We start from the raw sequence: 26,693 nt of genomic DNA on the forward strand, positions 1-26,693 counted from the left end.
TATATCATAGGGTCTTTACTCTACAGTATAAAATGTCTTGAGGCAACTGTTTTTTGTTAGAAATTGTGTTTGTTTTTTAAAAATGTAAAAAATAAAATGTGATAAACTTTAATCAACTCTTACTGTCAAGTTTTTTTTGTTTTGTTGCTGTCATTGTCTCTCGGTCTGCCACTTTTTGATATGTGTTAACCTGATCTGCTTCAAACTTGAATTGATCGGGACCCTGTGAGCTCCACAGTTTAATTTTAGGTGACTGGATAAGGGCTGGTCTCAGTACTGCGGCTATTTGTTGTGTTCTGTGTAAATAAATAACCAGCTCTTGTTCCCACTGATGCAAAATATGATTTCATGCAGTGAAGCCATAACAACAACCGGTTTAAACTGGTTTGTTGTCTGGATTTTGATATTTAATTCTACCTCTTTATATTTATTTAGGTTAACAGTCTAATCATATTCTGATCCTTGACAATAATCTGCTTTTCCTGTCACATATGAAGGCATGCAATTCTGTATTCACACAAAGTTAGACAGTTCAAATGTAAACGAAGGCGTAATACACTGATTACAAATCATTTAGCTGTACCTCATTATATAATCTCCTCCTAGACAAGTGGATATGGTATATATGTAGTTTATATGGTTTGGGTTTTATATATGTATTTTTAAAAACTAATCATTTCACTTACAGGCTGCCACAGCTTACGCTGCAATGTATTCTGGGTAGCTAGTTCAAATGGGTTGCACTCAGAATCCTGAATTGAAGAATTCAGAAGAAACTTCTACCATCAGTTTTGCTCAACTTCAAAGCCACAGCACTGATGACAGATCCACAATGTGTGAATTCATGTCCAGTGCTCTTACATTCAGTCAGTTGGCTGCAGCTGCCGTCTACACCTGTGGTTTCTACAAGTCCTGCTGAAAAACCAGCATCCTTTTCTAGCTGCAGCTTCCAATGGTAGTGTTCATTGATTCCACACTTTCACTCTGATGGCATTCTCTGCCAAAATGAGAAGCTTTCCAAGCAGACACAAGAGGGGATTGTCTGACACCTGCTGACGTGCTGCCAAAATGACGTTTGTACATATTGGCCTGCATCAGACGGTATCTGGAATTTGGTCTTTCAGGAAATCTGTCTGTCAGACCCTACAGAGGCTGTACAGTTAGTCCAACTCCTCCAGTATTGCACAGCAATAAGTGCTATTGCCAGAAGCTTTGCTGTGTCTCCCAGCATAGTGTCAAGAGCACGGAAGATATTTCAGGAGACAGAAAGTTACTCTAGGAGAGCTGAACAGGGCTGTAGAAGGTCCTTAACACATCAGCAGAACTGGTATCTTCTCCTTTGTGCATGTAGGAAGAGAATGAGCGCTGCCAGAGCTACAAAATCCACTTGAAGGGCCCACTGGTATGAATGTGTCTGATCAAACAAACAGAAACAGACTTCATGAGAGTTGCTGGAGGCCCCGATGTCCTCTAGTGGGCCCTGTGCTCACTGCCTGGCACTGTAGAGTCAGATTGGCATTTACCATAGAATACCAGTATTGGCAGGCCCACTTCTGATGCTCTGTTCATTTCACAGATGAAAGCAAGTTCATCCTGAGCACATGTGACCGATCTGAAAGGTACTTGAGAAATCGTGGAGAAAGCTATGTTGCCTGTAACATCGTTCATCACGACCGGTTTGGTGGTTGGTCAGTGACGGTCTGAGGGAGGCATATCTGTGAAGGAACATCAACAAGCTAGGTAACGGCACCCTGACTAGGTATCCAGCGTCACAGCCTGTGTGTTTCCTGTTTTACCTTGATAGTCCTGGTTCTTTGTCAGTATAGTCTGCTTTACTTCCTGCGTCTTGTTATGTCAGATTTATCCCAGCTGTGTCTCCCTTCTGTTGTGCATCCCCCCTAGTTACCTGGTGTATATTTATTGCTTGTCTTGTCCTTTATCTGCTTGTCATCCCTTGTGTAACCTCTGCTCTCCGTCTCCTCCCGTTTCCAGGAGGTTCTAGTTTCAGGTACATGTTTTTTTTAGTTTTCTCAGTTTAGGGTTTAGCTCATTTTCTGTGTTCCACCTGTTGGTTATTTTGTTCCGCCGTCAATAAAGGCTCACTTAATGTTAGTGATGGTCAAATAAAGCTTTCTGAAGCATGAAGCTTGTGTTGAAAAACGGTTCATTACTCAAAGCTTTTCAACACAGTCCTCTCTGGTGACATCTGGTGGCCAAACATATGAGGAGCAGCTTGAATCTACAAAATAAAATCAACTGCTTCATTATTATTGCCCACTCTACAGAGTGGAGTTCACAATTCTGTCCGATATTGGGCTCCCATTGTGTTGCTTTGAACATGTATTTTTGGGGGGTGAAAAAATTACCATGTCTATTTGTTTAATAAATAATTTTGATCAATTCCTTCATTCCTTGTTTAAACATGTGCCATGGTGTGGACTTTCTGTGCTTGTGACTCCTTGATGTTTGTAAATACAATAGATGAAAAATACATATAATCATGTACAACACATTATGGAGTATGCTTCTGCTCTGAGGTCCTGACTCCATGTACCTATGCAATTAATCACTGGACAGGTATGTTTATAAATAATATTAAATTAGGCCAATTTTCTTATACATATTTTTGACCTGGGGGTAGAACTGAATGTGAACTGGAAAGGGAAAATGACTTCACATGTCATGAAGATGCTAGAGAGACTCATCCTGAGACACCTGGGTCTGCTGGTGGAGCCTTGGCTGGATCCCCTGCAGTTTGCTTATCAAGCCTGTATCGGCGTGGAGGATGCCATCATCTACCTGCTAGACCAGGCTTATTCTCACCTGGACATTGTTGGGAGCACTGTGAGGGTCATGTTCTTTGACTTCTCTAATGCTTTTAACACGATCAGACCATCACTGCTGGGGAATAAGCTCACGGAAATGCAGGTGGACACCCCACTGGTAGCTTGGATCACTGCCTATTTAACAAGTCGACCACAGCATGTTCGGCTGAAGAGCTGCCGCTCGGATAACATCCTGAGCAGCACGGGGGCGCTGCAGGGGACTGTCCTATCACGCTTCCTCTTCACCCTCTACACTTCTGACTTCAGGTACAAGTCTCAGTGATGTCATCTGCAGAAATTCTCTGACTCTGCCATTGTGGGCTGTATCAGGGATGGACAGGAGGAGTGCAGGAGTGTGGTGGACAGCTTTGTTGAGTGGTGTGAGTTAAACCATCTAGAGCTTAACATCACAAAGACAAAGGAACTGATCATGGACTTCAGGAAGCATGCTCCTCCTCCTACCCCTGTCACCATCAGAGGGGCTGATGTGGAGCTCGTTGAGGACTACCAGTACCTGGGGGTACACATGGACTTTAAACTGGACTGGAGCAAGAACACCAATGCTGTCACGGCTGGCGAGGCAGGCTGCGTGTAGATAAAGTGAGGACCCAAGTGCAGGCAGAGGTTGGTATGAGGAGTGAGTTTATTTAAGGTGGAGATGGCGAGGACAGGAACTAAGAAATAACTAAACTGGGAAAACCTAAATACATGAAATTGAAACCAAAACTCACAGAGTGACATGCAAAGGAACACAGGAAGGACCATGGCAGAGACTCAGGGAAGACATCACAGACAAATCAGCAACAGGCAGGAGAACACACAGGGCTTAAATACACAAAGGAGTAATCATGGGATGGGAGACAGGAGGGGAACACACCTGGGAGAAATCAGGGCTGACGAGACACAGACGTAAAGCTGAGAACACTCACGTGAGACGGACACCTTCAGAATAAAACAGGAAATACAACAGGTATGCACAGACATGAGCTTAACACAAGACATAGCGACAGGGAGGGAACACAAAGATGTGGGACCAGGGCAGGCACAGAGACACAGAACAAAAGGAGCTTGAAAATACAAAACAGAAACAAAACCTGAGAACAAGAAATTCCCAACAAGAATGAACCTAAAACATAAGATAATAATCAAAACCTAAAAGTCCACCACTGGGTCCACAGACTCAGGACCATGACAACTGCTGTCTTCAAAAAAGGGCAGAGTTGGCTTTTCCTACTGAGGCGGCTCAGGTTCTTCAATGTTGGTAGGAAAATGCTGACCATGTTCTATCACTCTGTGGGAGAAAGCGCTGTGTTCTTTGCAGCTGTGTGCTGGGGCAGTGGGGTGAAGACTGGAGACAGCTGATGCCAACAGGCTGAACAAGCTGATTTAAAAGGCTGGTTCTGTCCTGGGTGTCAGACTGGAGAACCTGGAGGTGTCCGAGAGGAGAATGCTAAAGAAGCTTCTTTGTATTATGGACAACCCCTCCCACCCCATGCATGCCTCCATGATGAACCATCGGAGCACACGCCGCAAAAGACTAATCGCGAATCCTGAAATGCAGAACCGCCACAGGAAATCCTTCATACCGGTGGCAATAAGACTGTACAACTCTTCCTCGCTCTGTAGGTGATTTTCCTGAGGATTAATACCAATGTTATTCTGTTCCCATTCAGACCGTGCAGTATCACCCAACAGTATTTTATTGAATGTTTGTTTCATCTCCCCATCACATGCTGCTACTCTCTTTTTTTTAATTTCATAATACTATGTCACTTTTTAGAGTCACCTGCACTGATAGTTAAGTTATTTATTGTTCAGGATATAGTTACATTGTTACTTTGTTGGAGTTATTTGATATTATATTTTACACTATCCTACTGCATATTACTGTATACTACTATTCTTATTGTATATATTATATATCTTATTCCTCTGTCTCTCTTGCTGCATTGAGCATGTGTATGACAAAAGACTTTCCCTCGGGACTGAGTATAGGAAGAAGAAAACAAAGTTGATGTTATTGAAGCGTTGAATGTGCTGAATAATGAAATTAGTGTAAGCTGATGAGTTAGATGTGGGTGCAGTGGGTGGTTATGAAGTGGAGGAGGAAGACAGGAAAAGAGCAGAACGTTAACACGTTAATGCATCATCACGATTAATGCAAGTAAAATTTAACGCATTTAACCAGAACGCAGAATGGACAAACTTTGGACAAACTGCCCGAAATGTGTTGACAAAGATATTTCAGGGATTTTGAGTCACTTTGTGCTCCAGATGGGTATATATATATATATATATATATATATATATATATATATATATGACCACAGAGGGAGGTTCATGGATGTGACAGAGGAGGATGTTAGTGATAGGATAGGGTAAGAGGGATGCAGATGATCCGCTGTGGCTATTCATAAAGGGAGCATCCAAAATAAGAAGTATTCGCCTTAACAATAGATGACGGTGAAGCATTTAATCAATAACTACTGAAAACCGACGAAGAAGACGCAGGGGGAAAGTGTCTGCGCGCGCAACCATTCCGTAATCTTGAGGTAAAATGGCGTCGGGTGCCATTTCAACCGAGTGCAAGAAGATATCGGAATTAAGAGTTGTTGATCTTAAATCGGAGCTCAAGCGAAGAAATTTGGACACCTTTGGTGTGAAGAGTGTTCTTGTCGCGCGACTTAGACAGGTGAGTCAAACGGAGCTGATGTGTGCAGAAACGATGACCGAGCCTGGCTGCGCGGTGCACAGATGCTAACGCTAATGCTAGCCCGTTTAGTCACAGACCTCCCATCGATTTTAGCGAACAACACTCGTAGTTTAATTGCTAGAGTGACCGAGTTTGTTTTTGGAGGCATTAAAGCTAGATATCTGTCAGGAAATATTTCGTGTTTGTAGCTCGGACCAGGAGCCAATGGAGGTTGTGTTGAAGTATGTAAAAATGTTAACGCTCGCCTTAAATTAGCGGGGGTGCCCAAACAAAAGGCCTGTTATTTCCCCTTCGCCTCGAAACGTCAGATGAACGAGGGCTCTGTGGTTCGATGCAGCATTTGAGGACCACTTAATCTCAGCGCAAACAGATGCAGCACATTGCGCGTGATTGATCCCAGGTGCTGGAAGATTTTATTGTTAAATACGCATGCGCTCATTGTAAGTCTAAATAAGAGCGCAGTAGCTGCTCTGCTTTTTTTTGGTTTCGCTTGTTTTCGATTGAGTTTTCACGATGAGTACTGAGACATGCAGGGTACGGATAGAAGTGTTTTTTTTTGTTTTTGTTTTGTTTTAGTTAATATAGTCGAACATGTGGTTTTTAGCTAAGATTTTTAGCTAAACGTCAATGCTGTCTGATGTTCACATTTAAAAGTCGGTCTCGGTGTCCATGATGATCTATAATCCGCTTTGCTGCCTAAGAAGGAGCTGAGCTATAAATATTGTTAATATACGCCGCCGGCGTGCTTTTTTGTGCGCTTGTTTCTGCAGTCTTAAAGCAAAATTTGTGAGCCGTCAGTTGAATCGCAATCAGCTGTGATGCGATATTTTAGCCTTGCATATAAAGAGTGATTAATTTGTGAATAGTGGTCAGTCATTGTGCTCCGGGAAGCATGGCAAAAGTTCAGGGTCATTGCATTTATGTATCTCTCTTATTACGTGCCAGCTGTTTAATTATTTAATTTGCATACTGATTAATTAGTAATCCTAGCTTGATTGTTCTTTAAGGCTATTGAGGATGAAGGTGGCGACCCAGAAAACATTCAGCTCCAGCTCTCAGCTGAAACACCAACTCGCAAAGGCGGAAAAGCTAAAGGTAATCTTGCTTTCTTTTATAAGAGTCAGGTTGCCCCAGGTGTGGTCAGTGAGACCCTGGCATCCTCTGTCAGAGGAAAGTGTGTATTTGGTGAGTGGGTGCTGGCTGTTACCCAGTGACATTCACAAAGAGGGTGCTGCACCAAATACCTCCTTGAGATTGTTTTGGTCTCTAGCAGATTGACTGACCAGCCTCTTGGCCTACGTCAGTGGGGCTTTACCAGTCAATTCACAGTGACTGCCAGTAGCCACGTTCAAACAACTGGGGAGTATGCCTGGAGGTTGCCAGGTGGTCACCGACCGGTGTGACTGGGGCCTCAACAAGTTCATGTTTTCTAAATGTTTTCATGTTGAGTTTTAATGTTTTAATTTAATCTTTTAGGAAAGAAAGTGGATTCGGATTTGGACAACACCGTGGAAGATGACAATTTTTCCAAGGTGACTATTCTAAGCACATCTGTTGGTGTTTGAGACATTGACACAACCCCTTTTTGTTGTTGTACTTGGCACTGACAGCCTTCTCAACTCACCTGAGTGTTTTTGTTTTCTAGGAGGCTGAAGAGTATGAGTCAGAAAAGGGTATGTATGATGGCACACCAATCCCCAATGCTAACGTTTGGATCTCCCCCCCCCCCCTTTTTTTTTTTTTTTCTTTTTTCAACAGCTAACTCCAGGTACAATGCATATATCATGTGGTATTTCATGCTCCCGGTAGCTACTGCATCTATCTAGGTTGCATCACATAAAAGGAGGAACAAAGACCTGATAAATTGAGACATTTCTCAAGATTGAGTCAAGGTTTTTTGTTGTTTTGCATCGCATGTCAATCATTGGATACAGGATGCCTGGGTACCCGGTTTTCTTGGATTGCTCAAAATATTTAAAAGAAAACCGTTGTTTGCTTCAGTGAATTTCTGTTTTTAGTGGCATTCGTCTCCCTACATCGCCTAAGGAAATGAAGATTGAATATATTCACTGTGTTGAATGAAAATTGGAGGCAGCACTAGCTTGTAAGATTTGAGGATCATTGCACTTTCTTGTTGTCGCTGTGATTGACAGCATGATTGGACAGGACCTGTAAAATGTGTCTTGGGTAGATCTGAATGCTTCACTCCATTCGCCACAGGAAACGGGCACCTCATGTTAGGTCTTGGCAGGTGAGACGCTCTGCGAATGAAGTTGATACATGGGTTGACTCAAGGACTGCGACATTCATGTGAGCATGTTGTACATGTACAGAAGCCGTTTGTCAAGAAGCAGCGAGAAACCTCAAACATTTGTACCCAGGTGGCTGCAGCCCCACCATGGTGTGTGCAGTGAAGATGCCACAACATGTTCAGCAAGGATAGACTGTCGTGCACAAAGGGATGGACTCTTTCTAACTGCATGGGTGTGACTGAATGGACACATTACAGCGGGATGGATTTGATAATAACTTATTTATTTTTACATTTTTCCCCCCATATAAAACCTGCTAAGATAAGACATTTATTATACAAGAAATGCTGGATGATGAAGAAGATATCCTAAAACTCAGACGACTTTCCAAGAACTGACCCACTGGGAATGTATTTTGCCTAAATGGAGAAAACCCAAAAGATGAACTGATGCCATTCCTCCACATGTGAACTTTCTGAAGAGCGACCATGATTGAATTCATACTGAAGTACTTCATGTGTCAAGAAATGAGAAGCACCGAAATATTCCCACATGTCCAAGGAGATTGTGTGTTTTGTGTCTTCCTGTGGTGTCTACGCCCTCGATGACCATTAACACTAAATGTGCTTTCTATTCTACTTTATAGGTCAAGTAACATGCGACATGTCAAATGTTAAAAGTTGTTTTTGCCATGTTTATCCTTGTTAAATCCCTCAGATGTAACTGATACAGATGATGGTATTCGTGAAAATTCTAAGCCTCCACCCTGTGAGGACAGCCTCGCTCACTCTGAGGCTGAACCCGAGACAGACGCTGTGGCGGCTGAGGCTGATTCAGAGCCTGAGCCAGAGGTGGACGCTGAGCCCGAGGTCGATCCCGATGCTGAACCAGACGCGGATGAGGATCCAGAGGTCGAGCCTGAAGTGGCTGAGATGGATGCTGAAGCCATGAATTCCTCTAAAGAAGCCGAGGAGGATCACCTATCCGTCTCAATCCCAAATGAAGATGCCATCACTCTGGATGTTGATGGTGACGACCTCCTGGAAACAGGTAAACATGTGAAACTTCCAGATCCAGAGGCAGAGAAGGGCAATGATGAGCCAGAGGCCTCTGCTGAGACGAGCCCAGATGATGACATGAAGGCGGAAGAGTCGGAGGGCCACAAAGATGGTAAGAAGGACGATGGATCCCGTGGCGAGCCCATGAAGAAAGACGGCCGAGACGCCACGAAGAAAGCGGAAACGGGTGATAAAGAGAAGGATTCTGGGAAGAAAGGCCCCTGCACTACTGGGGCATCAGGTCAAGCAAAGAGGTTTGTCTTTCTATGTCAGTTCTTTGATACTACTACCAAGTCCAGCTCACTAAGAACGCAACATTGTGGGTAGCCTCAAGAAATATTTTTTTTATTTTTTAAATTTTTTTTTGCCATGAGGGAAATGTTCACTGATGTACCTAATCCTGCCATTTACGGCATTGATTTATTTCTCTGAAGTCGGTTAAAATGTGACGTTAACCACAAGCTGAGAGAACGACTCTTATTTTGTTACTTTGGCCTTTCCAGCAGTTTTTAAGCCTTTTCCAGTTTCTACACAAGGCAGTGTAAAAGAGCATTAGTCTCTGTGATGACGTTTTTTCCCCCTTTGTGGCCAAATGATTCGCTGAAGTTGAACAAACCTCCGAAGATTTCATTGGTCCAGAGAATAAATTGGCTGACAACTTGACCCCATCTCACCACTGGAAAAATCAATGAAGCCTTTGAGACATTGGTTCAGATCCACGTCTTGCCTAAAGGATTTTTTTTTCCCCCCTCAACAGAACCACGAGTTATTTTATTCCACTAGCTGTGTGCCTGTCAGCTTACGTCATGGTGTTATTTACAGTCATTCATTTCCTGTTTGTTGTTTCAACCTTTTGCTTTTTAGCTCTTCAAGAGACAGAGATGGAAAAGGTGCAAAAGATGAAAAGGGTAAGGATGTTTTTAGAGAGGAAAAATATATTCAGTGTAGTGTTTTGGTTTTTCTAATACTGCTGCTGTTTGGAAAACATGTTTATTAGGAGCTGTAAGCGGCAACAACACTGCCAGCTCGTCTCGTAACATTTGGGTGAGCGGTCTTTCTTCAAACACCAAAGCAGCTGATCTGAAGAACCTTTTTGGCAAATATGGCAAGGTAGATAACGTCTTTTTTTGTGTGTGTGGTTAATTAGTTGTCGTTATTATTTTGAGCATAGAAAATATTCTTGGAATTTTATGATTGACATCATAGAGAAAACAAATTTCCAACAGGTTTTAAGTGCCAAGGTGGTTACGAACGCTCGCAGTCCTGGTTCGAAATGTTACGGCTTGGTGACGATGTCGTCCGGCACAGAGGTGGCACGCTGCATCTCCCATCTGGACTGCACAGAGCTTCATGGACAGCAGATATATGTTGAAAGGGTTGGTTGAATGCATTATGTCTCATTTCTTCATAGAATAAAATGTTGGTCCTGTATCACTCTTTTTTTTTTTTTTTTTTTTTTTTTTTTAAATTACTCTTGTTTTTTTTGTTGTTTTTTTTTCCTTTAGGCCAAAAATGATCCATTCAAAAAGGAGCCCTCAAAGAAAGAAGCAGAGGAGAAGGCAAATGAAAAGCGCAATTCCACCGGGATAAAGGCAACTAACAAGTAAGCGACAGGAGGAAGGGGAAAAAAGTGCTAATGGTAATTGTCTGAAAGCCTATTTAATTTTCTGTCCTTTTCTCATTTAGGCCACAGGCGTCCTACAAAAAAGAAGACAAGAAAGCTGATAAACTCTCTGAAAAGGACAAAGACATATCCAAGAAGCAAGAGGCCAGAAGCGGAAAATCCAGCTCCGTTTCATCTGGTTCAGGACACGAAGGTGCAAAGAAGGATGACAGAAAGCATGGCCGTAGGTTTTAGCCCTCTTCTCATCTCTGATTTGGAGAGTGTAACTTAGCTGGTTTTTGGTCATAATTTGCTTTTTGTTTTTTTGTTTTTAACAGGGGCAAAGAGCCCAAGCAAGATGATGGTGGTAGATCACAACAAAGGAGAGTCTAATTTTGGCAAAATGAGACCTTTCAGAAGGGGAAAGTATTTTGACAAAGTAAGAATTATTTCTTTTTAACCACATTTTAAATGTTTATTTGCCTTCAGATGAATAAAAATGTGCTCCGTTTGATACTTTTTCAGCCTTTTGTTAACATGAACTTTCAAAGACGGCCAAAAAGTTTGATTCCTCCCGAGGAGGTACGAAGTTCTCTCTATACTTTTTGTTTGTTTGTGATTAATGTGCTTTAGTTCTTATTCATTTTAAGATTGAATTTCTATTTCTCTACTAGCTGGAGATGATGAAAGATAAAATGCGACCTTTTATGAAAAAGGGGGAGGAGCGGGACATCTTACCTTTTGAGAAAATTAAGGAGCAGAAGGAGCAGAGGATGCGTGAAAGGATGGCTCGTATGGAGCGTGTCCGCAGAGCCGTGGAGTTGCGCAAGTACGCACGCGAGTTATTACATTTTGTAGATTTATAAAATGATGAGGCTGCTGTATGTTTGAGTTTCAAGGCGAGGGATGTCTTGTTTGTCTTCAGGCGCCGTGAAATTGCAGAACACGAACGTCGGGAGCGTGAGCGTATCCGCCTGTTGCGGGAGCGTGAAGAGCGGGAGAACCTTCTCCGGGAGCGCCAGAGACTGGAGATGGAGAGACAAAAACTGGAACGGGAGCGCTTGGAAAGGGAGAGGCTTGAGAGGGAGAGAATTCGTATAGAGCAGGTACAGCGTGAAACATGTACCAGACTAACTTTTTACGTTATAGCTGTCATTTAGCGCAGCTAGAAATGGTGGTCACAGATGTAGCCATCTACTATCCGTCTACTAACCCTTGCATGCACTGACTGATATTAGCAGCTGGCATTCGAAAGCTGCTGTCAACATTTTGGTAATATGGAGCTTGTAATAGATGAGATGTGGTGGCAAATGCATCAGAAATTGCAATAGCTGTGAGAAAGTTTGCTGCTGCTTCAATAACAAACTGCCCAGCAGCAGCATGTGTGAGACTCCACGTTAGCTTCTTTTTCATTAGCATTTAAGGGATAAAGGGGGCTAACCTGTTGAGGCAAGAGTGAGCTGAGGAAGATGGGAGCGGCTTTATCACCTCTTTAAATCTAAATCAATTCTAACGTAATGTTGTAACCGCAGCCATATTTTTAATTGTTTAAATTTGTATTTATTTTTTTCAGGAAAGGCGGAAGGAAGCGGAGCGCATGGCTCGTGAGCGCGAGGAACTGCGGAGGCAGCAGGAGCAGCTTCGCTTTGAGCAAGAAAAGAGAAACAACCTGAAGAGAGGCCGTGAAGTGGAACACGGGTACATATAGTTTTGTCTCAGCTGTTTTAATGTGAAGACGAGTGTGGATAATCATTTTACTCGTGTCTTTACCCATGAGTTACATTTATTTTAAAATGGAAACTGAGCAGCTGACGAAGAGCTTAACAGCTTTTTCTTCTGTTTTCTCAAAAGTAAAATTTTATTCAGTTTGACTTCGGTACAGAAAATATCATCATTGGGTCTGTGTGTGCGCAGCACAACCATAATCTGAGAGTTTTTGGTTTTCATTAGGAGAGGGAGCGCTGTTATCGAGTGGCATTTACATAATATGTAAAGTCTGTGAGCAAACGTAATGTTGTGTTTATAGTGGTAGCTAGTGTTATCTATATTACAGAGTGACAGGTGGCGTCCCGTGTTCATGACTCGGTGTCTGTATTCAATGTTTCAGTCGACGAGACGACTCCTATTGGAACGGCAACAAGAAGATACAGCCCGAGTCTGACGCCCGTTTGAATCAAGGCTCAAACTACAACAGGCAGCAAAACCGCTTTACAAACTTCACTCCCCGAGAGAGAGGCCGGTTCCCCGAGACCGCCAGCCAACCACCCAACACGTATGACAGGTACACGTTTAAACTACATTAGTTTACTAATCACAACGTTGATGCCATTCATTGGAATCATTTATGGACTCCAAAGAAAGCTTTTATTGCACTTTCTGTGAATTACATTTTGGTCCTCTTTGTGTTCCAAGACGAAACCGGTTTGACGGCGAGCCTGAGGTGAAGAAGAGTCGGCCTGCTCCTCACAGAGAAGGCTCCGGCTTTGATCGCTACCACAAAAACTTTGAAACGGTCCGCAGAGCTGAGCCGCCACCACCTCCACGCGCTGAACTTCGGGACACCGACCGCCGGGACAGAGACGACAGACGCCCCGCTCCCATGCACGATCGTCCTATGGGAGCAAGAGGTGCAATGCCGGGCATGTCGCACAATCGCGCACCGAGGGATGGAGGGCACGGATGGAAGAATGACGGCGGGATAAACTCCAATAAGGGAGATATGCGGTAAAGGAAAACTCCTGTTTGAAGATTAAGCATTATTAGTTGCTTGATGGTTTTGGAAAGCTAATCTCTCTTTGAAATCTCTTGCTGGGCTGAGCAGCGGGCCTATGCGCATGCGTGCAGAGCGATCGGGCAGGGATGGCCCAGGTGTCGGTCCAGGTGCTGCTCTCAGAGGAGGCCACTCCATCAACCGTGAAAGGAGCTTTAATGATCGAGATGAAAGAAGACCCATGGTGATGAGTGATCAGGTGAGCTTACCTTCTGAAAAAGGAGTGACGTCTTTCCCTGATCCTCCTGTACGATGGAAAACCTTTACATTTTGAGTTGGTTTTCTTCTGTGTGAGAGACCCAAACACATCCTGTTTTTCCTCACTTTTTTGGAACGCAGCATTAAGGTTGTTTATTTAACTTGTTAACTTATGAAATTTATTATACAAATTCAATGACATTTGCTTTAAATCTTCAGTGGCTAGAATAAAATGTGGGGATTTCATGTGGTTTAATTTTTAAAATTCATAATCTCTTATTTGTTCTAGTTTTGGAACCTATTTAGTGATAGGAGTAATGTTCTTACGGTTCCACTTTCATTGCTCAGATAACCATTTTTGTTTTGCCGTCAAGCATTCAGCATTTCCTTTGCCTCTGCAGCCTTTCAGCTCGGGTCGCCAGGTCGTAGTGGAACGTCACGGCAGGGAGCAGGGCATGAGGAAGGAGTGGCACGGTGGCTCAAGCTCCCAGGGTGGAGGCTTTTCCGATAATCGCAGGATGGGGGACTCTCGGAGCACCATGATGCCGCCTTCCAGGTATGCTGCATAATGGAGACGTGTTGAGAAAGCAGAGTAGCGTGCCGCCCTTCCATCCTTCTCAGACATGACCTTTTTGTCTTTCTGCAGTCACTCTTCGTCTGGAATGAGCCGAATTGTACAGATCACCAACAACTCCATTCCCAGTGGCGGCACTGTGGGCGGATTCAAAACCTTCAAAGGAACGCCGCGGCAGTTCTAACCACAGCCACAAATCTGCAACATGAAAGCTCCTGAAGATCTGAAGACTTTTCTGAACTTTATTTTTAGAATATCAGCTTTTTGGATTTTTTTTCTGTCTTTTTTTGGCGGCACGTTTGTGCACACAAGGTTGATGACACTATTTTATTTTGTATAGACAAGTGTACCTCAGTGTAGGGTTTTTTCCTGACAGTTTTGCTGTTACCATTACACAACCCTGTGCACATGTTTTAATAATATTTAGAAACCTTATTGTACAGCACAGAGTCTTTGTAACAAGTTTTCAAGTGATGTTAAGACTTCTCTTATTGAGTGTTCTCTGTACATTTTCAGTAGCCTAGCGTCACACTCAATTTTCCTGTGTAATATGTCTTTAGCGTATTATAGAACCCGGCATGAAGGGATAATTGACTCATTTGGAAGTTTCACAGATGACGAAAAGAAATCTTTTTTTGAAAAGTCATTTTTGCTGTGGATGTCCTGTTTTTGTAAAAGGAATGATTATAAACCTGTAAAAGAGCCTGCATTGTAGCTAAATACCTCTCATAGACCATGAATTGAATCACAGACAGGTCTGTGTGTCTAAACTAAAATTTGACTTTCAGGTCAAACTGCAGGGCATTCAGTGGAGGTAAACGAGCCTTTTAAGGGCACACGTGGTTTTTGTTTGCTCATTGTTATTTCAGTGAAATTTGAACATTTGCTTTTAAGCTCGTTTTCTTTTCTTTTCTTTTTTTTCCTTTTTTTAGAACTTGTATTGTAGAGACATCCTGTGTCCATCATTGAACTCTCTTATGCTAGCAGGAAGTACCAGTGTAGAAGGTTTGAATCTGAAAAAGTGCACAAGATGGGTAAAACCTGCCCTTTGAAGGGACATCATACTGTATGTAGACTGTAAGCTTCGTGTCAACTGTGACTAAACCAACATCTTGCCTCTGTCTCGTCTTGTTCGGTCATTTCAGTGCTGTTTATTTATTTTTTTTAATTTTGTTTAAAAGCTCGTCAAGCTTCGTAATTCTTTCAGAGCTGGACCAATACTGCACACCTCGGACTGCCATGCATATAGTTGGATTTAAATCGCACATCTGTTGTAACTGGTTGAAGCTGATTCAACTACCAGGAGGAGGGGGGGGTGAGTGAGTGAGAAGCTGAATGTCTTTGTGCCGAGTCTTCGGTCATGCCAGGATCAGTTTGCTTGTGGGCCTCAGAGTGAAACTGTTGATGGGGTGGGAGTGAAGATCTCTCAGCTAGTGCGTGTACGTGCTTTGCCAGTTGGAAGTTTAAAATGAAGTACAAGTTTCTGTGTGTGTGTGTAAATGTTTTTTTCCCCCCATACTTTTCTTAAGAACAGTGATTATGAAGTGGTGGACATCTTGAGAGTTGACTGGTTTATAAAGCAACACATAAAACACTTTACTAAAATCCATATATTGCTTACAAAAATATGTTTTACAGAACTTTCATAACAAGAACCTCAGACCTACTTAGTAAACTAAACTTAGTTTAGTCATTTATTCAATTTCAGTTCAATTTTATTTCACAACAACAGTTGCCTCAAGGTGCTTTATATTGTAAGGTAGACCCTACGATAATACATACAGAGAAGAAACCCAACAATCATATGACCCCCCCCATATGAGCAAGCACTTTGGCAACAGTGGGAAGGAAAAACTCCCGTTTAACAGGAAGAAACCTCCAGCAGAACCAGGCTCAGGGAGGGGCGGCCATCTGCTGCGACCGGTTGGGATGAGAGAAGGAAGACAGGATAGAAGGCTGAAGGTTTGAGGGGTCGTCTGTTCAGAGGTGCCCTAATGCAACTTGGTTTTAATTAGTGGTAATTTCCTTCGCCTTCCTGTCAGCTCAGAGCATTCTGGCCTTTTCTTGTCTTACCTCTGACACAAAAGGGCATTTTCGATGGTTATGTGTAGACCAGCAGTTTCTGAAATACTTGAGAGCCGTTTAACACCAACAAGCACAACATGTTCAGCGTCACACATCCTTTTTTAATCGGTCTGAACTTCAGCAGGTCATCTTGACCATGTCCCAATGATTAATTCCAATGAGTTGCTGCCATACGATTGGCTAATCAGGTGTTGGTTGGTTGGTGAGTGTATATTCCACTGCAGTGTCTAACCAACTGGTACAGTGTCCTTGGACTTTTATGCTTCATACATCTTGTTCATATGTAAGGCAAACAGATATAACCAGTGCCTCCCACCTGGGAAAAAAAAGTAACCAAGTCAATCTTACAAAATAATTTTTATAGTGTGAAGGTGAAGTTTTGCACGGCTTCAATACATACGATAATGAAACTGTATTAACTGATTCTCAGGTGGTCAGGTTGGAACTTTTTTCCAGAATGATTTTACGTGGAATGATCCAACTCACAGATACAGTTTTCACACATATAGGCTATGAAATGGTGCAACTTCCACTTTTCTCAAAAGACATTAAGACTTCAAAGCAATGACAACAAACCAACAACTTATCTTAGTTTTTTATTTTCCTGGTAACTTCTAATCAGGTTGAATGTCCCTCGTCTATAAGGCATTTTGTTATATATATATTTATATATATATCACCATATACAATATGTGACTGTAATGTGAAAGGCTACATACATTATTTGGTCATTTATGTAAATACATGAACATTGAAATCAACACAAATGAGTAACCTCCCATATTCACAAACGCTTTCCTTTTTGTTTGCTTCTTTTATGCGAAATATAAACAAAACAGGCCGGACAGTGGAAAATAAATTTCTTGGGGTAATCGATGATGAACCTTTACTCCTCTTTATTTTTCAGCCCACACTGTACATGCATCACAGGGTAAAATCTGGGAGTTTTGATATTGCAATAAAGAAATGATCTCCCTTTAGATTGTTCAGCACTCTGGATCTATCTGTCACACAACAACAATGAACATTTCCCTCTGCTACATTAATGAAAACACTCAAGCCTGACACATTTTTATGTACTTTTGACCTGTTGCCTTTCTTTGAGAACATTGTGTAATGAAATGATGAATTTGATGGGGAAAAAAAACTAGTTAGGGGTTAACCTACACCATTTTTTTGCTGATGGAATTGAATACCAGTTTTTTTCCTGCATTTTTTGTCATCATCTGTCAGCGCCGAGCTGATAACTCCAGCCTTTGTGTTGGTATACTTGAGTCTGGTGTAGATGTACCGCTAACTACGAATACATCAAATTGCAGCAAGTTCTATTGAAGTGGTGCTACGACCCAATTTCCAAAAACATCTGGATGCTGTGAAAAATATAAATTAAACCACAAGAAGACTTTAAATTAATTTAAACCATACATTTAATTATAAATACTACAAAAGTGCCATATGTTATAACTAAGCAATTTTTTAATGCTCATTTTGAATTTGAAGCCAGCAACACAATAAAAAACCCCCCAAAACAAACAAATTAAAAAACAAAACAAAAAACGGACATAGGCATCTAAGTGCTCTTATTCGATAACTGCACATAATTTAGTGATTTCATCATTTTCATCATCAATACAAGAGTCAGAGAATCTGGACAAAATCTCTCAATGCAAATGACAAGGCTGGAAAAACCTGAACTGAATGACTGTGAGGATCATCAGGCTCTGGGGCTGCACTGCCTTAAAAACAGGGATAATCATGGTGGGAATCACTGCGTGGACTCTGAAACAGTTCTGCAAGCAGTGATGCTGCACCCACAAAGTTAAAAACCTCATGTATAGCAAGATCCATAAACACCACGGTCTCTTTTATAGTGGACTGCGTCGGTTTGAAGGGTCTTTCTGGAAACCACTGGCACCACGTCCTCCAGAGTAAAAAGGACAGGGGCTGTTCAGATTGTTTAAAAAGCAGCACCTGTGATTGTACGGAGGCCCATGAGCGACACGAGCAGTTTGTTAATCTGCAAAGGTCCCATTAATGCTGAACAATATCTACAGATTTTGGACCAACGTGTTTCACACGGAATAAAGGGATGTGACAACAGCATGGCTCTGTTTTTAGAGAGTCTGGCTACTAAACTTGAATGCTTACACAGTCAAAATCTCTCAAAAAGCGAAAAAATGGCATTGTGAAAAGAAAATGCGACTTTAGATTTATTTGAAATGTGTTCCTGGCATCATATTCAAAATGTGCATATGTAAGAAAAAGTAAAAAACAAAACAAAAAAACGCCAGTTTTAATATTTGATATGTTGCCTTTTTTTCTATTTAAGTTCAAAACAGGGTTTCTCTATGGAAGCTTGTTGCTGCCACTGAAAAAATCCCAAACAATTTTAGCTAAGCCAAGTCAAAATTTCAAGTTATTTTCTCAATTTTGAGTTACTAACTCAAACTTCTGAAAAAGTAAGTCAACATTGTGAGATTATTATGAACTACAAATGGCTCCTTTTTCAGTGGCTGAAACAAGCTTCCATATTTCCCTGCAAAGTTGTATGTTTTGTTTATTTTTACATTTTGCACAACATCCCGCCATTTCTGGAAACAGAGTGGCTCCTTGTAACAGATGTATCCTTTCATTTTAAGCCAAAACATTTAATCAGCCCTTTCATACTTCATACAAATTTGTATTATTTAGCTGGCTTAAGAGCAACTGCTACTAAGAATTATTATTTTGGCCATTATTTACTTTTTTTTAAGGTACCCAAAAAAACAATAGCACTCTTGCACAATTTGTGTTCCGTAGAAAATGAGGTATGTTTTTTTTCTGTTAGTGCATATCAATGTAACAGTGCAAAACCAATTACAACAACTATATGTTCAACGATCACCTTGTCAAAATACTAATTTTACAGCATTTACCCCACCATCACTTTTACAAGGCATACAAGAGACCACTTTGAGACATTAAACACACAATATCCTTCTGATCAATTCATCATAGAAGTAGGGTGAACCAAACACATTACAACAAAAATACTTAATTCAGGTGATAATGACTAGGAGTAGCAAGCTGATGCACAGTAGTAAATCTGAAACAATAGTAAAAATCTGTGGCATTTGTGTAACTTCACGCTGTATTCAAACAAAGACCCACATAAAAATCTTCAAAATCAAATCCAACTTTAAAATAAAGTTTAATTTAAAAAAAAATCTCCTCTGGAATGTTTAATCAGCATGTTGTTGATGGGCCAAGACAGGGTGAAAAAAAAATCAGAAACCCTCCCCTCTATCTTCTTAAAGAGAAATCTTGATTACTTTATTACTTTAAGGTGCATGAAAAAAAAAATCTGCAAAGAAGTAACAATGTTCCTTAACCCTGTTCAGCGAGGTCTTTATTTTTCACCAGGAGCAGCCAGTCCATTGCTTTTTACTGTTATTTGAATGAATTCAGCTGTCAATAACAGTGTTAGTGTCAAGTCCTTCAAAGTGTCCTAATAGTTGTGTGGTGTGTACATATAACGGATACTTAAAAGTTGCGACTGAGATAGTGACTTCAGGCCGAGGAACCGTGTCATTAGAAACATTAACATCTGAAAAGACACCCGAGGATATGTCCCTTCAAAAAAGGCCTGAGAGAAGTTCTGACGTTTACGTGAAAAATGTATGGATTGTCTCATTCTGGTAATACCCCTGTTTCCTTTTGTCCTATAAAATATGCTGAAATGCTGTAAGGCGTTATATATTCAACTGTAGTTATGTATATATATATACAAAACATAGCCTTGCTAGGGCCAAAGAAACAAATGGGGAGCACAAACTCCAGCCATCACACAAAGCTCGTAAGAAAGGTTTCCCACACAGTAGGTAGCCTGCTGTCCTGACAGAGAATTTTCTTCTCACTCAACAAAATAATGGAGATCACTTTACAAGCGCTGCAAAAACCTCCTACGCCAACTGTCTCCCTCAGTCTCTAGCAGAAGGCTTGAGTCAAGGCATCCGACTGGAATGTGTAGATAGAAAAAGTTTGTCAGGAGGCAGTCCCATGGTACAATAATGGCACAAACCACTAGCTAAATTATAAGAATGGGTTAGATAAATATGTACATCATGTGTCTGCATGCGCAGCGCCGCAGTGAAAATGCACAAAAGTTTAAAGGTGATACCACAGAATTTCCTACAACCTCCAAAGACAGCTCTGTCTGCGAACTTTGGGCCTGAATGTTCATAAATATCTGATAAAATTAGTCTTCTCTGAAGCTGACTAAGAAGGGGCTAGGGAAGAGAGAACTGTGGAGAACAATGGGAGAAAAATTCAAAGTTGAAAATTATCTTGTAGAGCCTGATATATACAGATACCGATATTTGATTTAAAAATCTGATTTTACAATAAATTAGACACAAAACAAACAGATTTCCGTAACATTTGTTTTTTTTTAGTTTTATTTTCATTTTCTCGTTTATGGTCGACTCTGCTCGGATTAGCCGGCAGTCGTTTGGGTTCCAAACACTTGTGTTGCCAACAAGGAAGTTGCAAAGTGCCCTCTGGTGGACAAAGTATGCAACATCAACACTCATAAAATAGCTGAAGGGTGTTTCTCCCATCTCTTCTTTACTTTATTAGTTTTCATTTGTTGGCCATTATGAATGCCGATATTGACAAACTGTCAAATGGTTAATATCATAGGATACTATCGGCCTGCTGTTAAATCTGACTCTATTATATTGTATATCCTGATGTCACATATTTGGAGTCCAATTTATATGAAAATAAAAGGACCTCCGTTGTTCAGAGAAATGTGTGTGGATTACTGAATTCAAAGCCCTGATTCTAACAGTGTCTCCACACACACAGACACACACGCTCTACAGGAAGCTGTCAGAACAGACTTTCAAACTACCGCTCACTCTAAACTAGGTGCCATCGAACGCAAACCTAATCTGCAGAAAGATAGCCGCGTCTCAGAAACATCAGATTCAGACATAACGTGCCAACGCAATCTTCAGTTTTCCTGTCCCAAATCTTGTTTTTGTGAAACAGAATCACAACATAAAAGACACAAAATGTCCCAAATGTGTAGCTTAACTGATGCAGCATACAAAAAAAAAAAAAAAAAAAGCAACCTTCTTACATCAGTGATACTCAGTAAATGACACATTTATACCAAAGTAGCACACGTTTACTGCACATACACATTCAGACAGAGCAGAATACAACACTGCCATACTCTGGTAAGGCAAATCTGAACAGGGCAAGCTGTGATGAGTGTTGTAATATAGCTACAGTATCTGGCAGCTAATTAACCCTTAGTATGTAGTGTTTCAGAGGGGACACGAGTGGTGTTACATCGACTTCCCTTTAGACTGAGAGAAAAGGAACAAAAAAACATAGAACCTCTCCCAAAGCTACAGGTTACTCAGATAAATAAAATGTGAATCTTGGCATCAACGGCTATATATGTTTTGTAAATATTGACGCATACAAAAAAGCTTATAAGCTGCACTACTGAAAAAAATGACCAAAGTGAATTAAGTTTTGTAAAAGAAGAGAATGTGAGAGGGTGAGATTTTGTTTCTTCAGATTATGTCGTTGGCTATAAAATATACCATCCCCAGATAAACTTGACCCCCCTCCCTCCCTTCACAAATATAGTGTGCAACTTGTAACAAAGTTTGGCGGACTCTAAGAAAGAGAAGGGGTAGTAGTTGTTGTTTTGCCCCTTCCTCTGATGTCCAGGTTCCACTGAGGATAGAGGATAGCAGGCACCAGTGGTTTGGGAACAGCAAATCCTCTGTTAGTCACATCTCTCCTCAATCATCTCCTTCCCTTGTTTGCCATCAAGTGGGGGCTGTGCGTTGTGTGTGTCCAGTCCATGGAGAAAAAACTCTGTCCCCTTTCTCACAGATAAGCAAATGCACAAAACACTCACATGCACACTCACACAGACAGCTATATGTTACAAAATAACACATTTGTCTTTATCTTTTGATTCTTTCTTGGCTTTACGCTCCCCACTAGATGACTGTTTCCCCGGGCTGGGTGAGGCTCCAGCCGGTGCTGCTACGCCACCGCTGGCTGCTGCTCCCCCTGCTCCTGGACCACCTCTGTCCGTCTCGGCCCCCTCGGCAGCATCCTGCTGGCCCTCCTTCCCGAACAGGACAGCAAAAGAGTAGAAATTTACAGCTTTGTTTGTATTTGTTGAAAAACTGTGGCAAGAAATGATCAACCAAAAATTTATCTCTCTCTGGAATTAATTACACAGACTTTGAGAGGTAAACTAAAGCTATTTCACACATGCACTGCAGTCCTGAACTTTAACAGGACTCTACCAGGCAGGTGATCATGAGAATGCAAACACATGACGCATTCAGGTTGAACGTGGTCGCTCTGTGAGCTCTTTCATCCAAAGTCTGTAATTCGCACTGATGTGAGAATAGCGATACAGTACGGTGCATTTACCACTCGGTACAGGACACAAAGACAAACACCATCCACACCTAACTCATGCAGACAGATCCCTAAAGTAAAACATATTTAGAATTTAAGATGACCTATTCTGTTTGATTTTCATTTTATGACATATTGACTTCTAATTCTAAAGTGTCCTCCAACTGTTATTTTATATATTTATATACTCTGCAGGGCGTTAAGACATGTCCTCATAAAATCTTGGTCACGTGTGTCAGTGTTACTTACGGCAAGAGTGATTCACAGTAATTACCTCAGCCAAGGAGGTTATGTACTTGGTACATAACATGATAGCTTAAAAAGATTTGAATGAATTCTGATCAGTCTTTTTAGTGGTGTATAGGGGGGGTCGCAATCCATTAATAGTTGGCTTACGTCCACCAAGGTCTTCAAAGTCAACTTCATAATTTGATTGGTTGAAAACTGACAAAAAGCCTTAGAAACTGTGATTCTTACAAGTGTGGTGTGTGTTGTCAACATATAGAAATTTAATATATGTCACACTTGACCTCTGACCTCGATCGATCAATCGATCGATCGATCGATCGATAAAACTGCATCTCTTACTGCCATTGTTTGTATTAATGACATATAGGCACATTGGGAATGTTAGATGGGTATATCATGTACTTTGGACCTCTGACCTCTTCTTCAACATTTATGAAATGATACTGATATATGGAGATTTTAAATATCATATCATTTGCATCCAAATATCATGCCACATTTGACTAATTTCAATAACAACAACAAAAATGTGAATTTTTAGACAAAGACGGGCGAGGCTGAGATGGTTTGGACATGTGCAGAGCAGGGACAGGGGATATTTTCGACAAAGGATGTAGAAGATGGAGCTGCCAGGCTGGAGGACAAGAGAAAAGAGCACAGGGAAGATGAATGGATGCAATGAAGGAGCACATGCAGAGGGTTGGTGATAGAAGAGGATGCTAGGGATAGGGTGTGATGGAGAGAGATGCTCCACTTGGGCGACCCCTAAAAGGAGTAGCCAGAAGAAAAATCTAAAAAAGGAGAAAAGCTGTTTGAAGAAACTGATGTGAATAGAACTGAGAGTTTTACTTTTATCTCCTGATCTCTGTTTTATTTCTTTTTGTCCACTTCCTGAATTTTATACTCTGCTCACACGAATTAACGAGAAAAAGGATGATTATGTGCCATCACCTTCCCCTTTTCATCATCAGTTCCTCCTTTGTAATTCCGCTCTCTGATGCAGACATCTATCCGTTTCCAAAAGGCAAACTTTACCCTCTGTGGTTCATAAAATTACCTCCTCTCTTACCTGCTTCTATCTCCCTATCTCCCAATCTCCCACCCTCCCTACCTGTGCGTGTGCTGCTGCCGCCGCCGCCGCCTGCTCCTGCTCTTGCTCCTGGTAGTACTGGGAGGCTCGTCGGTCCTCCTCCTCCTGAAGCTTTTTCGCCAACTCTAGATCACTGATGCCTTCTGGGAGTTGTTCCCACTGTAAGTCCTGGCTTTGCTGCTCCTGCTGCAGTGACAGCGCCATCAGATAATCCTGATAACAGACATGAACACACATATAAAGGTGGAGAAAAAATCACTTATGAGCAAATCTATCACTGTAACGCTTAAATGCATCAAATACTGTGTTCTGGTTATTGAACAGTTGGTCACAAGCCTCAAGTTTTTCCTTATTCTGAGAAACATCTGTCTGTCGTCTACTTTTTCAGAGTGCATTATCTAAAGTGTTTCCTTGTCTATGCTATGCACAGTGTCGCTGTAAAGATGGGGAATTTTTTCTTCATCTAACTGAAGTCATGAGTCGTCCATAAAATACAGTTTTCTTACCAAACCAATTTTGCTGATAAGGAGTGCTAGACCTGAGTAAGCAAGAAGAATAAAAAGTAATAGCCCCTCTGTTCATGTCTAGTCGGTGCATGTGTGGGAGCGAGGCAGAAAATCTGTGTTCAATCTATTTTGGTCCACCGAGAAGAAGACAGCTGTGAAACAGGTAAAAGAGCATCACAGACAAACACAATGCATTGATAGGGACCACAGTGAAGCATGCATTAGAGGAGGGCAAGGTGCCATGCAGCCTTGCCCGGTGCTATTCAGGCTGCCCTGTATGTGATTTGCACTGGGAGCTACAACACATTTATTATTTAAGAAGTTTCCATTATATTTTTTTTTTAGCCTGGGATGACGCAGAGTTTATTTCTTTGGCTTCATTTCCCGTGTCTATTCACTTCGGTAATTCTGTGTCTCATGGGAACTGGTGTTGTGTTTCATTGAGGCCAGTGCTTTAAAGCAGCTAAAAAAAACCCCAAAACGTTACTTTGTGTCACACTGATGATGTGAAAAGCACAACACATTTAAACACATCACGGTCTGGACGGGAATTGTTACTGGTTCTGCTAGTCTTGCCTGCATCAGTGCTCAGACCTGGTCTATCTGATCCTGCTGGCCACGGTATACAGTCTCTGGATCAGAAGGAGGCCGCAACCTGAACTCCGAATCGCAGAAATTGCCGTCGCCGTCAACGTTGTGCAGACTTTCCCAGACAACCTTCTCCTCCGTCAGGAAACCTTGGTCTGTAACCAGAAGGTACAGCTGGCCCTGGGAAACAACACACACAGATTACACACATCTTATCAGTGTATACAAACATGCTGTTAGTACAATGTGTATTTGTTATTACCACAAAGGAGGTGAAGGACTTTCAAAGGTTATTTGTCAGATTTGGTCAATGTGAGCGCGCTGAAGGTCAAAGTAAACAGTCTCAGTTCCAGAATTTATCAGCTTTGTGGAGCCAGAGATTATTGTCTACCATTTTCTATTTTCATCATTTAAATGATCATTATTAATAATACATGCCAATGTCACAATATTAGTTGGTCTGTTGGTGGTGTTGGCAAACTGATATATTTACAGGACTCAGGACTAGGGATGGGTACCGGTATCCGGTGCCATTATGGCACCGGTTCTGACATAAACAGTAGTAACCAGACCGAAAAGCAGCGAACATTTCGGTGCTTTATTTTTTTTCCTGAGATGTCATACACTTTGGATTCTAGCCAATCATTTTACCTTTCCAAGGATAGTAGGCGGGCCCAGGTACGTACGTTCTTTTAGAGCAGAGCTACAGATTAAAAATGCCCAAGGCGAAGCGGTCAAAAGTCTGGGTGTACTTCACAGCAAAAGATGCAAACTCAGCAGCCTGCAACAAGTGCTTTAAGGTGATACTGTGCAAAGGAGGTAACACCTCGAATCTGATGAAACACCTGGCGACGCATAGCGTTTTTTTAAAAGCCGAGATACGCACTGTATTTGATAGCTTGCTGCAAGACCTCACACCAAGCACATCTACTGCGGGTGTGGCAAATCTTCAATAGCGAGTTAGCGCGGATCGCCCCGTGCGTGGGGCTGGACCGTGGCTTATCATTTTGCAGAAAAAAAAGAGACTGCTAAAAATAAAAACATAAGAGGTTTTTGGACAAAGTTTGTGTTCTCCATTCTTTAAGCACCGGCTCGAGCACCGTTTAAGCACCGGCATCATTTCAAAAGTATCGATTTGGCACCGGTATCAGATAAAACCTAAACGATACCCATCCCTACTCAGGACCCCAGCTTTTACCATATAAATGTCACTTTAGGCCACTGTTAAGTGGTTGCCAGGCAACATGATGGCGTAAAAAAAATTACATAATTTTAACGTTTTGAGGCTATTAGATGTTACTAATAGTTACTGCTGTAACATTAAAATATGATTCTTTTATAAGGTTTTACAGGTGCATTAGTTAAAGTTAAAAATGGGTCACTTTAGTTTGTTGCTAGGTGGTTGCTAAGTAACATGGTGAGATAATATGTAATCTAGATAAGAACCTTCAGAGGCCTAAGATGTGCCTGTGTGCCAGTGTGGTTGTTGAATTTTGGATCATGGAACGAGTATGTAGACAGACAAAGCTATATTATTACGCTTATTGTTATTTTCATTATAATTATGATTATTATTATAATGAGTTTGGTTACAAAATATTAAGTTGAGGAAAGGTTGATTGTTCTATAATAACAAACTCTTTCACAGGATTAACTCTTTTGATGTCGGACATAAAGTGCTTCGGTATTTATCTGATCCCCTTCCTCGGATCCCCATATTAAAAAGACTTCGCTGAAGGAG

General features: G+C 41.5%; 2 protein-coding genes across 4 annotated transcripts in view; one reads left to right on the plus strand and one right to left on the minus strand.

Moving 5' to 3' along the window:
• Positions 1-5,359: 5,359 nt before the first annotated feature.
• sltm (SAFB-like, transcription modulator) lies at positions 5,360-15,114 on the plus strand. Of its 2 annotated transcripts, none has more exons than XM_063475864.1 (20): positions 5,360-5,517; positions 6,546-6,633; positions 7,015-7,070; positions 7,184-7,211; positions 8,508-9,102; positions 9,713-9,756; positions 9,846-9,958; positions 10,075-10,224; positions 10,354-10,451; positions 10,535-10,695; positions 10,790-10,890; positions 10,977-11,033; positions 11,126-11,280; positions 11,377-11,557; positions 12,025-12,149; positions 12,559-12,732; positions 12,864-13,175; positions 13,273-13,420; positions 13,821-13,975; positions 14,066-15,114. In XM_063475864.1, exons 1-20 carry the CDS (start codon positions 5,383-5,385, stop codon positions 14,175-14,177), a joined length of 2,988 nt encoding a protein of 995 aa, XP_063331934.1. In that variant the 5' UTR covers positions 5,360-5,382; the 3' UTR covers positions 14,178-15,114. The 2 variants fall into 2 exon arrangements, with proteins under 2 accessions (XP_063331934.1, XP_063331940.1); XM_063475870.1 differs by having other exon boundaries at positions 10,535-10,665.
• mindy2 (MINDY lysine 48 deubiquitinase 2) overlaps positions 14,857-26,693 on the minus strand; it is a 29,710-nt gene continuing 17,873 nt past the window's right edge. Inside the window, exons 7-9 of one of the 2 annotated variants that reach the window (XM_063475881.1) lie at positions 24,959-25,132; positions 23,880-24,071; positions 14,857-22,217 (exon numbers count right to left, since the gene is read on the minus strand). In XM_063475881.1, coding sequence (XP_063331951.1) covers positions 22,029-22,217; positions 23,880-24,071; positions 24,959-25,132 — 555 coding nt within the window. In that variant the 3' untranslated portion in view covers positions 14,857-22,028. Of the gene's footprint in view, positions 22,218-23,879; positions 24,072-24,940; positions 25,133-26,693 lie in introns of those variants that run through there. The other variant, XM_063475890.1, reaches the window with a different exon arrangement.

Source organism: Pelmatolapia mariae, linkage group LG1, assembly GCF_036321145.2.
Source record: "Pelmatolapia mariae isolate MD_Pm_ZW linkage group LG1, Pm_UMD_F_2, whole genome shotgun sequence".
Taxonomy (NCBI): domain Eukaryota; kingdom Metazoa; phylum Chordata; class Actinopteri; order Cichliformes; family Cichlidae; genus Pelmatolapia; species Pelmatolapia mariae.